Source organism: Mandrillus leucophaeus, unplaced genomic scaffold (assembly GCF_000951045.1).
Source record: "Mandrillus leucophaeus isolate KB7577 unplaced genomic scaffold, Mleu.le_1.0 Scaffold1244, whole genome shotgun sequence".
NCBI lineage: Eukaryota > Metazoa > Chordata > Mammalia > Primates > Cercopithecidae > Mandrillus > Mandrillus leucophaeus.
Window position 1 is genome coordinate 215,596 of NW_012100810.1, and position 16,113 is coordinate 231,708.

Sequence of the window (16,113 nt, forward strand, 5' to 3'; positions counted from 1 at the left end):
GGTAGGGGAGGGGTGCGGATCACCTGAGGTCAGGAGTTCGAGACCAACCTGACCAACATGGCGAAACCCTGTCTCTACTAAAAATATAAAAATTAGCCAGGCATGGTGGTGGGTGCCTGTAATCCCAGCCACTCGGGAGGCTGAGGCGGGAGAATTGCTTGAACCCAGGAGGCAGAGGTTGCAGTGAGCCAAGATTAAGCCGTTGTACTCCAGCCTGGGTGACAGAGCAAGACTCCATCTCAAAAAAACAAAAAACAAAAACAAAACCTTAGTGAGATATAATTTGCACACTGCAAAATTCACCTACTTTAAGCATACAAACTCAATGATTTTGGGTAAATTTACCAAGTTGTGCAATCATTACCATAATCTAGTTTCAGAAGGTTTCCATCAGCCCAGTAAGATTCCCGGTGCCTGTTCACAGCTCATCCCTGTGCCCAGCCCCTGGCAGCCACTAATCTACCATCTGCCTTTGCAGATTTGCCTCTCAGGGACGTTTCGTACGAGTGAAATCGCACACCATGGCTCTTTCCTGCTTGAGTTCTTTCACTTAGCACCGTGTTTTGAGGTTCATCAAGGTTGGGGGAACAAATAGGAGGTGAGAGGGAGCCCAGCAGATGCCCTCAGCATCTCAGAGGGGCCACTCATCCAGCCTCCCACCCAGTGTGTGAATCTCTTCTCCACATCCCAGCCATCCAGCCTTGGCTGGTTCCCCTCCAGTGACAGTGGGCTCCCTCCCGTGTAGCAGCCGCCTCCCTTCCCTCCCATACCTTTCATGCCCTCATGCAGCTGAGGTGGGACCCACAGGGGCTTGGAACTCGAAGGATCTGTGTCCACACCCTGGTCCTGCATTTTAGTAGCTGGGTGACCTGGGGCATATAATTTAACCTTTTTGAATCTTGTTTTTTTTTGAACTGTGAAATGAGAGATAAAAATAATGGCAAGCCAGGCGCAGTGGCTCACGCCTGTAATCCCAGCACTTTGGGAGGCCAAGGCAGGCAGATCACGTAAGGTCAGGAGTTCAAGACCAGCCTGGCCAACATGGTGAGACCCCGTCTCTACTAAAAATACAAAAATTAGCCGGGCATGGTGGCGGGTGCCTCTAATCCCAGCTACTAAGGAGGCTGAGGCAGGAGAATCGCTTGAACCCAGGAGGTGGAGGTTTCGGTGAGCCCAGATCTCGCCATTGCATTCCAGCCTGGGCAACAAGAACAAAACTCTGTCTCAAAAAAATAAAATAAATAAATAAATGCAAATAAAAAAATGCCAATACCTTTCTTCCTCACAAGATGGGAGTTTGCATTTAGTATGTACTTAGCGCATACGTATTCAGTAAAAATTCTCTCTCTTCCTTGACATCCACAATGCTCTCCGATTTTCTGAACCTCAAGCCCAAATCTGCAGCCTTGCCCTTTCACCCATGGACCCTGGCTCTGCCCCTCAGCTACTTGAGGGACCAGCCACAGGGGCCTGAAGGGTGTCAGAGAAGGATTTGGGGCATTGATAGTGTAAAGTGTGCTGTTTAGCACACAAAATGGACAAAGGAACAGATAGTCAACTCATAGAAGAAAAATCATACAAGTTCCCAATATATGAAAATAGGCCAAAGCTTGTAAGTAATGAGGGAATTTAAGTGAAATAACATTTTCCCCCACTTGACTGGCAGAAACTAAAACATTTTGATGATATCAATGGTCAGCAGGGTGCACTATTGGTGGGTGGGGACGGAAGTCAGTGCCACCTTTTAGAGAGGCATTTGACAGCATCTGTCACAATTGAAAATGGGCAAAGTCTGTGGTTTAGTAGCTCCCGTTCTCAGTATTTACCTCAGGAAGGCATCTTTGTAAGGAAATACACATGATGTTTTCTGCAGAGTTATTTGTAAAAGTAAAACACAGGAAACGACAAAAAATGCCCACTGATGACGAGTAACTCATGATACATCCATACTGTCAGACGTTACTCTGCTGGAAAAAAGAACACATTGATTAAGTGAAGGAAAAAAGGCACGTTGAAACAGTGAAGATACAAAAGAACAATTTGTACAGTATAATCTGCTGTATATATTTTAAAATACTATATGTATTTAAGGCCGGGCATGGTAGCTCACACCTGTAATCCCAGCACTTTGGGAGGCCAAGGCGGGTGGATCACTTGAGGCCAGGAGATCAAGACCATCCTGGCCAACATGGTGAAACCCCATCTCTACTAAAAATGCAAAAATTAGCCGGGCATGATGGTGAGCGCCTGTAATCCCAGCTACTTGGAAGGCTGAGGCAGGAGAATCGCTTGAATCCCCAGAAGGCGGAGGTTGCAGTGAGCCAAGATTGCGCCACTGCACTCCAGCCTGGGCGACAGAGTGAGATTCTGTGTCAAAACAAAGAAAGAAACAAACAAATACACCGTATATGTATCTATAAAAATTACATAGGCATGGAAAGAGAAAGTTACTAAATTATCAATGATGATTAATTCTGTGAAGGAGCGAAGATGTCAGCGAGCACTCTAATCCTATATTTAAATCTCTTACAATGAAAATATATTCAGCTATTTCTCGTGAAATTAAAAGTTTTAAACATAAATAGTAAAGGACTCATTACCAGGAATAAAAATTGTCTACCTCTCAAAAATTTGGATATGGGACATGAAATTTTATATATAAAATGATTTCAATGATGTTTAAAGTGCTTACAAAGACTAGACGATGACCGGACATGGTAGCTCACGCCTGTAATTCCATCACTTTGGGAGGTCAAGGTGGGTGGATTGCTTGAGGCCAGGAGTTTGAGACCAGCCTGGCCAACATGGTAAAACCCTGTCTCTTCTAAAGATACAAAAATTAGCCGGGCATGGTGGCACACACCTGTAATCCCAGCTACTTGGGAGGCTAAGAACGAGAATCGCTTGAACCCAGGAGGCGGAGGTTGCAGTGAGCTGAGAACACGCCACTGCACTCCAGCCTGGGTGACGGAGCAAAACTCTGTCTCAAAAAAAAAAAAAAAAAAAAAAAAGACTTGAGGAAAAATACATTATATCAAAATGCAAATAGTGGTATTCTCTGGGAGGTGGGACTTCCAGTTGATTTTTTTTCCTCCTTGTATTTTTCTGCGTGTCTTATGCAGAAAAATGTTCAGTGTTGAACACATGTCACGTGTGTTTTTTCCAGGCCCACTTTGTAGCCCCATCACCCTCGGCCTGCTGGTGGCTGGCGTTCTGGTTTTGCTGGTTTCCCTGGGAGTGGCCATCCACCTGTACTGTGAGTTGTCTCCTCTTGGGTCATCGGGTGTCCCTGTTTGCTGTTTGAAGTGTTCCTGGGATACTTACTTCTCTAGGGGAGCAGAGCAGATGGCAGCCTGGTGGGAATGTGCCTCAGAGAACCTATGAAATAGTATTTCTGGAGGTCGTTCTTGATCTGTGGCTACGCAGCCAAAACCAAAGACCACCCTGTCCCTGGAGTCAGACAAACCTGGGTTTGAGTGCAATGTGGCTGTTTCCTGATCCAGTACCCTGGTCTCTCTGAGCCTTGGCTGCCTCAGATGGACGTAGGACATCACCTACCTCCCAGAGTTGCTGCTTGTAAATTCCTGCCCCAAATGCCTGGCACCCGGCACATGTCAGTAAGTGGGAACTCATGTGAGCAGTTGAGACCAAAGCCCAGTGCCCAGAAAAGATTGCCTGTGAGGTTTGTGTTGCATTGCTGAAAGCTAGAAATCCTCTCTACACCACCAATATTGATGAGGCTGTCGGAAACTCAGAAATGACTGCTGCTCCCAGCCACCCCAGAGACGGGACTGTCTCCTTCTATGGCCCCCACCCCAAGCTCTGCATAGCACTGGGTTCACAAGAAAGACGGGGAGCCCGAGAGGCCCATGGCTTCCCTACAGCCCAGAGCCCACAGTCTACCCCGGTTCTTCAGCTCACCTGTGCCACCTCGAGCAAGCCCCTTCCCCTCTCTGCGCTTCTATAAAATGGGCAGGTGGGACAGCAGGGGCATGAACTAGATCAGTGGCTCTTAACTTTTGTAGTTCACAGACCCCTTTGAACATACGATGAAAATAATGGACCTCTCCCCACAGAAATGCACCCAGGTGCATACTTTTGCCTACAAATTCTTCCCCACAAAGGGGTCAATGTACCCCATTCTAAGAACCCCATAAATTTCAGTGGCTTGCAAACTCTTTTGATCAAGGAAGGACCTCATTGGTAAAATATTTTGAAGCACGTTTAGTAACACGCATAAAATATTAAATAAGCGAATACAGCAGCAGTTGGCTGGATTTACTTATTTCATATTTTGTGTGTGTTATGTTATTAAATGTATGTTATTAAATATGTTTCAAAAATAAAAAGTAAGCTGGATATAGGGGCAAGTGCCCATACTCGAGAGGCTGAAGGGGGAGGATCACTTGAGCCCAGGAGCTCAAGTCTAGCCTAGACAACATAGTAAGACCGCATTTCTAAAAAAATAAATAAAAATCAAAAGTAATAAAGGCTGAGATACAAATGTAAATAGATATGCTTTTGTTTTCCTCCTACTCGCAGTGGGAAATCTCGCCCTGTGAGTGCACTTGCCCAGGCCTGAGACTGCCTGTGTGTGGGAACTTTCGTGTCTGACCTGCTGTGAAGGGCGAGCAGGTGTGTTTAAGGACACAGACTCTGCGGCTGATTAATTGAGTTTGAATTCCAGCTTTCCCACTTACTAGCTGCATGACTTTGGGCATGTTATCCGGTAACTCACTCTGTGTTTCAGTTTCTCCACAAATTAAATGGAGATCCTAAAAGTATCCAACTCAGGTTTTCAGTGAGCATTAAGGGGATTAAAATGTGTAAAGTGTTTGGGCCAGGGTCTGGGACCAGGGAGGTGGGCTGAGGTGTCAACTGCCCCTGTGACCATCCTACTTGGCCTCTGGGGCTCAGTGCGGTGACCCACAGCCCACACTGACTGGCGCCCTTGCTTTCCTCTTCCAGGCCGGCGGAGGAGAGCCCGGCTTCGTTTCATCAAACAGTAAGTGTGTGACCTGGGCGTGGCCCTGGGTTCCTCAGCCCCAGCTGCAGCTTGCAGCCTCTATCTGCAGCAAGGAGCCAAAGTCAGACCTCATCTTCCAAAGATCATAGACTCGGCCAGACATGGTAGCGCACACCTGTAGTCCCAGCTACTCAGGAGGCTGAAGCAGGAGGATCACTTGAGCCCAGGAGCTCAAGGCTGCAGTGAGCTATGATGGTACCACTGCACTCCAGCCTGGGCAACAGAGCGAGACCCCATCTAAAAAAAAAGTCACGCACTGTATAAATAGATGGGATGATAGAATTCAGGAACCGAAGAGATAACCTAAACAAACAAACAAACAAACAAACAAAAACCTGACCAATAACTTAAATGTATTTCAAGAACATTCTTAGCTCTCCTGAGGAGAGCAATCAGGCTTTGCATGCACAGAATACCACAGGGTGTCCCAAACTCATCCCATCTGTTATTTCATCCCACCTACTATTTCATCCCCCCTATTATTTCATCCCCTCGGTTCTGTGTGAGATAAGGGGTTATCACCCTCATTTTACAGATAAATGGAGAGACTACTGGAATCGGATTTGAAGACCAGCTTCTTCCACCAGCCATTGCTTTCCTTCCTTAGGAGCTGCCTTTGTCCCACCTGCCGCCCTCGACCCCATCTGGGTCCCAGGAGTTGGCAGAGTCACATTACACTCTTGGAACCCACTGAGCTGAGAAAGCTCCTATACTTTCCCTGGGCTGGGCTGGGACCTTTAGTGGTGGCCATTTAACCACCACCTTTGCAAGTTGCTTTCCCCTGGTAGGGCAGTGACATTATGTACTTGGTCTTTCATGAGGCTGTTGGAAGCCATCGTGGGCCGGGGGCAGCATTCCTGCATTTGATTTTTGTTCCTCAAAACAGAGACTGTTTCACATCTGCCTATCCAGTTAATTACATTTGCTCCTCAGAGCAACCCTCTCTATATAGAAATGTTTGGGGGAGCAAAAGTACACACCTCTAAATTGAAGAGAGCAACAGGGTCTCTTGCTCGAGAGCTCTGGCTTTAGGCGGAGACGGAGCTGGGTTTGAATCCCATCTGCCAGTCACCAACCATGTGACAGTCAGCGAGTCACTTTACCTCGGCAAGCTTCGGATTTCTCGTCTGTAAAATGAGCTAACAGTGCCAATCTCATGGTCAGTGTGAGGACACTCTGGGGTATTATCCTTAAAGCATGTGGCCCCAGGCCAAACTCAAGAGCACAAACTCAAGTCACTTCAGTGACTTCAATTCTGCGAGTGCAACAACGGACAAACAAAATGTATTTTTAAATACTCTAAAATGGTAAATAGCCACATACATTCATATATGATATGCTCTGCATTGTTGTACACATTCTATTTATATTGAGAGTTGCTTAAACATGCCTGCTGGATTTTGTGGGCAATTTTCAATGATATTTTAATTGTGTACAATTTTCACCTTGTGTATTGGATTTAGGAGCTGCCCCCTACCCAAGAGATAATAACTTGAGTGTAGCTGTCTCAGGCCAGACCTCTAGAAAGTGCCATTCAAGGCCGTGTGCAGTGGCTCACGCCTGTAATCCCAGCACTTTGGGAGGCCAAGGCAGGCAGATCGCCTGAAGTCAGGAGTTTGAGACCAGCCTAGCCAATGTGGTGAAACCCCATCTCTACTAAAAATACAAAAAATTAACTGGGCGTGGTGGCAGGCACCTGTAATCCCAGCTACTCAGGAGGCTGAAGCAAGAGAATCACTTGAACCCAGGAGGCGGAGGTTGCAATGAGAAGAGATCACGCCATTCCGCTGCAGCCTGGGCAACGAGAGTGAAACTCTATCTCAAAAAGAGAAAGTTCCACTCAAAATCTCTCCCATGGTGACCTTTCATGTAAAATAAGCCCCTCTCTGGGTACTAACTGTGGTCTGGGTCTGTCCCCATCCCTTCATTTTAACTTGCTCCCCAGTGATCTGATGCCAGTTTTTGGGGTGCTAGATGCAGGACCTCATGCTTTTGCAAGCCCAGGATCAGCTTGAGGCAGGGAAGGGGCACTGGGTGGTCATGGGGGGACCCTGAGCCCTCCTCACTCTCTTCATTTCAAACAGATACTCTTTTCTATCGTCTGGGTTTACACTTACCTGTAACATGTCATTTGAACAAAAGGGTTTGTGACTTTTCAAAAGTTTGAAAAGCACCTCTGGTTTTCCTCTCATGATCCAGGCGTGGAGGAAATAACCCCTGGTGCTCACAGATCTGAGTTGCGATTTGAGGTCCTTGTTCCCCAGCCTCTAACTGTCCTTAGAAAATCATCCCATCCGCAGGGTAATTTCTTCTGGCCCCTTGATATAAATTTGTGATTCTCTTAGATTATCTTAGAGGTACTACAGGAAGTAACGCAATTCAAAGCCACGGTTCTTTGAGCTGCAGTTTTGTTTTGTTTTGTTTGTTTTTTAGCCTTAACAATCTTTTTAGTGACTAACATGGGCCTTAGAAACATACTAACAAAAAACACTCGGCCCCAGGCCACTTGGAGTAGAACTCTGCATTCTCATTTGCCGTTTGTCTCTGTTACAGGAAATTCAATATCGTTTGCCTGAAAATACGTGGTTTCACAACTTGCTGTTGTTTTCAGGTTTTACAAATGAGCAGAGAATATGGTTTTGGTGTCCTGCTACAAAAAGACATTGGTCAGTACCGAGCACGATGTGGAAAAAGGAGAGAGGGGACACATTCGACCCTGGAGAGTTCACTGGCTGCTGAAGCTGCCTGCTTTTCACTGCTGCAAGGCCTTTCTGTGTGTGACGTGCATGGGAGCAACTTGTTCGTGGGCCATCGGGAATACTAGGGAGAAGGCTTCGTTGCCCCCAGGGCACTTCACAAAGTGTGCTGGAGGACTGAGTAAGAAATGCCACCCATGCCACCGCTTCCAGCTCCTGTGCCTTCCCTGAGCTGGGACCTTTAGTGGTGACTATTTAGCCACCATCTTTGCAAGTTGCTTTGCCCTGGTAGGGCAGTAACATTGGGTCCTGGGTCTTTCATGGGGTGATACTGGGCTGGCTCCCTCTTGGTCTTCCCAGGCTGGGGCCGACCTTCCTCACAGAGAGGCCAGGCGCAGGTTGGGAATGAAGCTTGCTGAGAGGGGCTGTCCAGTTCCCAGAAGCCATGTCAGTCTCTGAGGGCTTCCTTTGGGGCTGGGAACTTGCGGGTTTGAGGATAGGAGTTCACTTCGTCTTCCACTTGTCAGTTTCTCAGCTCCCATTTCTACTCTCCCATGGCTTAATTCTTCTTTCATTTTCTGCTCTTTTTATACAAATGTCTTAGTTGTACAAATAAAGTCCCAGGTTAAAGATAACAAACGGCTCCTGTGGCATAAATGTGTAGAAGCCCATCTACAGCCAAGACATCAATGCTCAGTGGAACAGAAACCATAAGGATAAAATTTGTACATCCTCCTGTTACACCTGAGATCCTCATTTGCCCAACATTGTAGGTGTAGAGAGTCCTAGAGAGGCCAGGAAGTGCCCAGGGCACCCAGAGCCAGGCTTCAGGTGCCTCGGGCCCATCTCCCGGCCCACTCTCAAGCTGAACTAGCACTTGTTCATTTCTACTGTGGGATGAACCCCAGGGATCCCTGGCCTCAAGTCAGGCATCAAAGAGACGGTAGGAGGCATGAGGGGTTCTGTCACATGTCCCTTCATTTTCTTATTGATTCTTGGCCTTAACTGTTGGACAAGGAAAAAGCAAGGAGAAAGTGCTGAGCAGGAGTGGAGAGTGCAGAGCAGGACCTGGTTCCTGGGTTTGAAAAAGTGCCTGAGTCCCATCTTAGCCGCCCCCTACCTGAGCTTTAGCAGCCTAGGAGCTATTGCACCATAAAACACTGCAACCTGAGGTTGCATTAACGGAAGTACCATGTCCAGGGCCAAGGAGAATCCCGCCTCACCTGCTTTTCCTGGCCAGCTCAAAGAAGGGCATTGACAAATCAGGTTATGTTCAGAGACCTGTGGCAGCCACAGAATGTAAGAAATGTTACAAAAAAAAACAGGAAAGGAAAGACAACCTGGGGAGGGGGTAGTGTGGCCTTCTCCGGGCATCTGGGGTGCGGTCGCAGCAGAACGAGGTGTGGTGGGTGGAGTTAGAAGGGCATAGATGCAGTGTTACCGGAAGGAGGGCCTTGAGTGTAAGTTGTCCAGGTCCTTGGCATTTTGAACAAAGAATTGGACAAAACACACAAAGTCATAAAGGAATAAAAGCAGCAAAAGCAGGAATTTATTGAAGTGAGAAAGCACTCCCCAGGGTGGAAGTGGGCCCTAAGCAGGCGGCCCATGGTCCCAATTGCAAGGTTTTCTGGGTTTCAAGTACCCTTTTGAGATCCCTGTCGGCTACCCCTTAACTAGATGAAGGATTTGGTCCGTGGCTAATGAAAGGCTGAGGTGAATTGACGCCCTGTGTGGATGAAGGGATGGCCCGTGCTTGGCCTGGGGTCAATCCAGGACAGTCTCCCTTTCCATCTGAGATAAGGTGGAAGAGGGAGGGTTGTAGAGAGAGTAGCCTTTGATCCTTGGTTACTCAGTGTGGGGAGATGGGGTTTTTCCTTTTGGTTTACATTTAATTGGTCTTAGATGCCCTGCCCCCAGACCCAGGTGTTTTCCCTTTGATCCAGCTTTGAAAAATCAGCACAAATTGGCCTCAAGATTCCCTGCCCCCAGACGTAGGTGTTTCTCCTTGATTCAGCACGAATTGGCCTTAGATTCCCTGCCCCCAGAACCTAGTCTCCTGCCTCAGCAGGAGGTGCTCAAAAGAAGCAAAAGCTCTGCCTATCAGCTCTGAGGACAAGGGACAGGCTGCCTTCCAAGGCTGAGGCGAGGGGTGAAAGAACTGGGGTCAGCTGGACCAGACTCCTCTAGGGTTCATGTTTCAGGTGGGCTCCTCATCCGGGCCATCACAAATAAATAAGAGACTAAGGCCTGCAGTGCACGCGGTCTGCCCTCTTGAAGGCTCACACCCAGTGCGCAGCGGAAGTAAGAACAGGCCGCAAGGTCCCTTGTCCCACTGCAGGCTTTGAAATTTGACCGTCTCCCTGCTGCTGTCTTTGCAATTGCACGTACTTGCTTGCAAGTTCTCATGGGGCTGGGCTGGGGGCAGGGGTGGTTTGCGCTCCTCTGTCAGTTTTCTGTGCAGCAGGCACCTGCCAAGGCGGGTTCAACTCCGGCTGCCCAGGGAGCTAGAGCAGGCTAGGCTGCCAATGGTGGGGGCTGCGGTGAGAAGGTCTGCACCCAGCACCTGACTTTTGTTTTGAAGAAAGAACTGAGCTGCTACTACATTCTATAGGGCCGTTATGAGGAAATATGCCCCCCAAACTCCATCCAGCTGTCTTTTGACTACCAATTCCACTGTTGGCATTTATCTAAAAGAAACACATCAAAAAGTGGTATGCACAAAGAAATATGCATCGGATTGTTCCTTCTAGCGCTGCTTACTAGCTAAAAATGGGAAATAATCCAAATGTTCATCAAAAGGGACTGGTCAGATAAATTCAGATACAGTCTAATAAGGGAGTTTAGGTAGCTACTAAGGAATGAGCTAGATCCATATATGCTGATATCAAATGATGGTTATGGTAAATGCGTGTATTTTTAAAACATCTGTATAGATTATTCTTAATACAATACGTGGTGCAATATGTGGTCACTGTTAAAATTCAAGCACAGAAGAAAACAAGCAAAACAAATATATGTTGTTAGAAGTTAGGATACAGTTATCCTTAGTCCAGTGGTGGGTCATTAGGAGGGAGCATGAGGTTTGAAGGTGAGCGTTTCTGCTTCTCAATCTGGGAGTCACTTGCATGAGTGTGTTTCGTTAGAAAAAGTCATTAAGCTGTACACTAGGACATGTTGACTTCATAGCTATGGATATAGATGTAAATTCTACTTCAAGAAAGAGAGTTTTTTAAATCCAAGTACAGAACATTGTAGAAATGTGCAAACTTGGTATTTGGAAGTTTCTTCAGCCAGCACATGGGATGATAGCTCACGCCTGTAATCCCAGTACTTTGGGAGGCCCACACCGAATGATCACTTGAGCTCAGGAGTTTGAGACCTTGACTCTACAAGAAAATTTAAAAATTTTCCAGGGCACAGTGGTGCTTGCCTGTAGTCCCAGCTATTAGGGAGGATGAGGTGGGAGGATATCCTGAGCCCAGGAGTTTGAGACTGCAGTGAGCTGTGGTCATGCCACTGCACTCCAGCCTGGGCAACAGAGCGAGACCTTGTCTCAAAAATAAATTTTTTCTAAAAAAAGTTTCCTGTTTTTTTTTTTCCCATATTTTTTAAAACATAAAATTGAAATCTCACGAATATAATACATAACATAGAGAATATAGAAAATTAAATCTTCTAATATTGTTCTGCAGATTTGATCTTTCTTCTCTAATAATAAATCAAGGCCTCTGGGTATATTTGTTTGGATATGTACAGGAAAAGGTCTGTGAGGATTTACTCTCAGCTGTTAATGGCAGTTACTCTGGGGAATTTTCACTTCTGCTTTCTACAGTTCCTTGTGTGAATTTTTACATCATGTATTACTTTCGTAATTGGGGAAAAAGCAATGAAAAGTTTGGAAAAAAGAACCTCTGGCCATTGTTATAATAAGAAATTGGAATCAACACAAATATCCACCAATGAAAGATTTATTCATAAATTTTAAAAATCTGAACCATGGAAATCACGGTGAGGCAGGTCTGAGGTGGCCAAACAGCAGAGTCTGGGTCTTTACCAGCTGCAGACTTTGGGCAAGCTACATTTCCAATTGCATTTACTTGTCTGGAAGTTCATATGGGGCTAGGCTAGTGGCGGGGGTGGTCTGCACTCCAGCAACCTTAGGTGAGCCTGGGTTCTCTGCCCTGAAGGAGAACATCTATAGTACTTTCCTTTCTGTGTTTTTCTGTGGACCTTAATGGGTCTGGGAGCAGCACTGCTGTTCCCCCCTCCCCCCATCCCCTTCCTCTCAGTGGGAAGTAGCCTGCAGGTGTGGAGCCCACCAGGGCCTGTTCAAAAGAAGAAGGGGGTCCTACACCACCCCATCCCTTTCATCCTTACTCATCCCCGCCCCCGCCCCGCAGTTTGTGTCTCTACCTGTAGGAAGTGGGCAACTTGTTTTCAGAAAGTGATCCCCGACCCCGTGTGGGCTGCAACGCTGATCCGAATCTATCACCCAGTCAAAGGGAAAGACAGAAAGAGCCTTGTCTTCAGAGGCCTTCCAAGGTTGTGGAGGGCAAAAGATATTTCCTCTGTCGCTTCTTGGGAAACCTCCTTCAATGCGTCACTGACACTCCTGGGACACCGTGAGTCACCGGTTCCTGGAGGCCTTCCAGTTGCATAACTCAGACAGAAGGAAACCATATTCCCCAGCCCCGCATCAGTTTGAGATTCACAGAAATATGCATGACACATGTGATTCCTGTAAAGCTGAAAGCAGAGGCACTGAAAAAGGCACTTACATCCTGCACAGTACTGTTGGCTCTCCTGGATCCTGTTTTTCCTGTTAGTTTACTGCCTTTCACATGCGAGTACCCTTTTAAGAGCTTTGCTTAGACTTCTAAATTTGAGAGGAAACCATGTCCATTCCTTTAGGTAATTTTGTTGTTGTTGTTTGAGACGGGGTCTTGCTCTGTCACCCAGGGTGGAGTGCAGTGGCGCACTCATGGCTTACTGCAACCTCTGTCTCCCGGGCTCAAGCGATCCTCCCACCTCGGCCTCCTGAGTACCTGGGACTATGGGCATGCACTACCACACCTGGCTAATTTTTTATATTTCTGGTGGAGATGGGGTTTCCCCATGTCCCCCAGGCTGGTCTTGAACTCCTGGGCTCAAGCAATCCATCCGCCTTGGCCTCCCGAAGTGCTGGGATTACAGGAATGAGCCACAGCACCTGGCCTTTTCATGCATTTTTAATTGTAGACCATTTCCACTCCTGTGCCCGTTTATGACTGAAGTAATACCCACAACTCTACACTCAATTCTCCTCTTCCTTGGGGGGTGGGGTGTGTGTGTGTGTGTACAGTGCTCTGTTGCCCAGGCTAGTGTGCAGTGGCGCTGTCATGGCTCACTGCAACCTTGACCTCCCTGACTCAAGTGAGTAGCTGGGACTATAGGTGTGCACCAGCATGCCCACTTATTTTTTAATTTTTTTATTTTTAGTAGAGATGAGGTCTCGCTATGTTGCCTAGGCTGGTCCAAATTCCTCAGCTCAAGCGATCCTCCCACCTTAGCCTCCCAAAGTGTTGGGATTACAGGCGTAAGCCACCATGCCCAATTCCTTAAATTTCTTGATGCCAGTTCAAATCTATTTGGGGAAACTTCTGTGGGCTCAGCCAGCCCTGTCCTGGGACTAGGGGTGCAGCGTAGCCAGGATAGACATAGTTGGGTCCCCAGGGCTTGCAGTCTTGCTTAGAGCCTGTAGGCCTCAGTTCCCTCCCTACTAGCTCAGGGACAAGGCCTGTGGGGGTCCTCTGGCTCTTTCCTGCCACCTGTACAAGTCAGTCCTAAGCCTGAGGCCAGAATTGAAATGAATGAATGAACAAAGCAAAAGGCTCAGATAGAAGGTCCTTAGGCCCCCACAAGCTGGGAGCACAGCCCAGCACCTCCCCTGCTGGCTCCCCCGCCCACCCACCCACCTTTCTGTGCTCCTTAAGGCTGTGAGGACCACTTAGGATGTTTACTCTGCCAAGTACAATGGACAATCCCCTTAGAGAACCAAGGTCAACAACTCAGATCTCAATCAGGCACGTGTTTCAGGCACTAAAGATTTGGCTCAGAAGCTGTCCCTAACCCCACGGGCTTTCATTCTCGTGGCCAGGGGGACACAGGCCCAAGGCTGGCACTTGCATGGCTCCGAAAGTGAGTGGCCTCAGTGCCTTACTGGCTGCAGCCTCGTGCCAGCCCTGCACAGACCAGAGAAAGACCCAGGTGATGCCAACACAAGCAGAGGGCATGGATTGCCTTCTCAAAAAGGTTGTGTTTGTCTGGGAGTGGAGTTCACAGCCTCTCACAGATTTTGTGGAGGTCTCTGCGGTTGGGTGAGGGCAAAGTTACGAGGGGAAGATGTGAGGTGGTGTTGGCGGAGGGGTGGAGGCCCCTCTTTCCCACACACCCCTCCCCAGCACCCCTGCAGCATCCTGAGAGCCTGAAGCTGCCTGCTGGGCCAGGCCTGCTATCTGGGCAAGACCAGGCCAGGTAAAAGGGAGGCCATGACTCCCACCCCTCCACCCTCTCCTCAGCCTCAGCCAAGTTTGGGGGACATGGGGAAGGGAGAGCAACAGTAAACGTGATCAGCACAAAAAGTGGGCCTGACTTCAGATCACGAAGGCTCCAGCTGGACCAAGGCAGAAGATGGAACTTGGGTTGACCCCCTTCTATCCGAGTACCTACACTGCAGCCACACTGATGCTGCTGGTTTGGGAACAGGAAGGTAGGGCAGCTTCCACAAGACAAGCAGACTTTGGTTGAAGTTCTTTTGTGGGCCCTGCTCAAAGCCCACCTCCCTAGAAACTCGGAAAGCCACGTCGGGTGGTCTACCTTGTGGTGTAGGGGAAGAGGGAGGAGAGAAGAAAGGGTCACAGGGCTCAGACAAGAACCAGTGCTCACTCTGGCAGTTCCATCTTCCTCCCTCAGGAAGTCCTCCAGCCCCACCCAGCACAGAAAAGAGCTTATCAATGGGAGACAGAGTAATACTGTCGAGCGTTTATCTGCGTAATTTCGGAGTGTGCCTGTGTGTGCTTGTGTGTGTGGCAGGCAATCAATTTAGTGGGGAGGGTGCAGGGGAACATTTGTCTTTTTTTCTTTTTTTTGAGACAGAATCTCGCTCTGTTGCCCAGGTTGGAGTGCAGTGGCATGATCTTGGCTCACTGCAACCTCCGCCTCCCGGGTTCAAGCGATTCTCCTGCCTCAGCCTCCTGAGTAGCTGGGATTACAGGCATGTGTCATCATGCCTCCCTAATTTTTGTATTTTTTAGTAGAGATGGGGTTTCACCATGTTGGTCAGGCTGGTCTCGAACTCCTGACCTCATGATCCTCCCGCCTCGGCCTCCCAAAGTGCTGAGATTTCAGGCGTGAGCCACCGTGCCTGGCCTGGAACATTTGTCTTATACATTTTTTCCTAGACATTGTGACATACAAGGCTCTTCAGTGGACAACTATCCCACATTTGAGCCTGGTCAGACGCTTCTGATGGTAACTCCAAACCTCCCCACCCTCTCCCCTGCACTGCTTTTAATATCCAAGCTCAGTTAAGACCTTTGTGTGTGTCTGCGTCTAAGAGAGGAAGGCTGATTCACATGTTCTCATTTCTTCTGCTATGACCTCTACACCAAAATCTTTTTCACAGCATGAGTTATGACCCCGACATGGTTAAGCATACATCTTCCAGAAAAATAATAATCTGTCATTTGCATACAAATGTCACTGAGTAAGTGAAAATGTAAAACAGCGATGCTGCTCACTGCGGAAAGCTTGGGGCCAAGGGCACGCAGGTGTTGCTGATCCTGTGATAAGCGCTGCAGCCTCATGGAAAACAGGGGGGCACCATCTAGTAGCGTTTAACGTGAATCAGGGACTGTCACTCAGCACTCCTGGGAATAGGTCCAAAGTAGAAGCATCATTGCATCAGAATAATACACAAAGATGATTCTATCAATATTGTTTGGGAAAAATAAAAATGGGAAGCAATCCCAGGTTAATCAATAGGGAATCATTTAATAAGTTGCTGTCTATCTACACCCAAAAATATCATGTAGCCATCAAAAGAATGACTTAAAAAGAATGATTTGGCCGGGCACGGTGGCTCACACCTGTAATCCCAGCACTTTAGGAGGCCGAAGTGAGCAGATCATGAGGTCAGGAGTTACAGACCAGCCTGGCCAATATGGTGAAACCCCATCTCTACTAAAAATACAAAAGTTAGTCAGGCATGGTGGCGGGTGCCTGTAATCCCAGATACTCAGGAGGCTGAGGCAGGAGAATCGCTTGAACTCAGGAGGTAGAGGTTGCAGTGTGCCGAGATTGTGCCATTGCACTCCAGCCTGGGCAACAGAGCAAGACTTGGTCTCAAAAAAA

The 16,113-nt window shown here is 47.8% G+C and overlaps 1 protein-coding gene across 4 annotated transcripts in view; it reads left to right on the top strand.

Annotated features, from left to right (window-relative positions):
- The window catches only part of CD8B (CD8b molecule), a 49,862-nt gene that overhangs the window by 13,155 nt on the left and 20,594 nt on the right, over nucleotides 1–16,113 (top strand). The window contains exons 4-6 of one of the 4 annotated variants that reach the window (XM_011971764.1): nucleotides 3,167–3,256; nucleotides 4,969–5,005; nucleotides 7,638–8,357. The exons of 1 other annotated variant lie outside the window; for it this stretch is intronic. In XM_011971764.1, coding sequence (XP_011827154.1) covers nucleotides 3,167–3,256; nucleotides 4,969–5,005; nucleotides 7,638–7,650 — 140 coding nt within the window. In that variant the 3' untranslated portion in view covers nucleotides 7,651–8,357. Of the gene's footprint in view, nucleotides 1–3,166; nucleotides 3,257–4,968; nucleotides 5,006–7,637; nucleotides 8,358–16,113 lie in introns of those variants that run through there. 2 more of the 4 variants (XM_011971762.1, XM_011971763.1) reach the window with 2 other exon arrangements.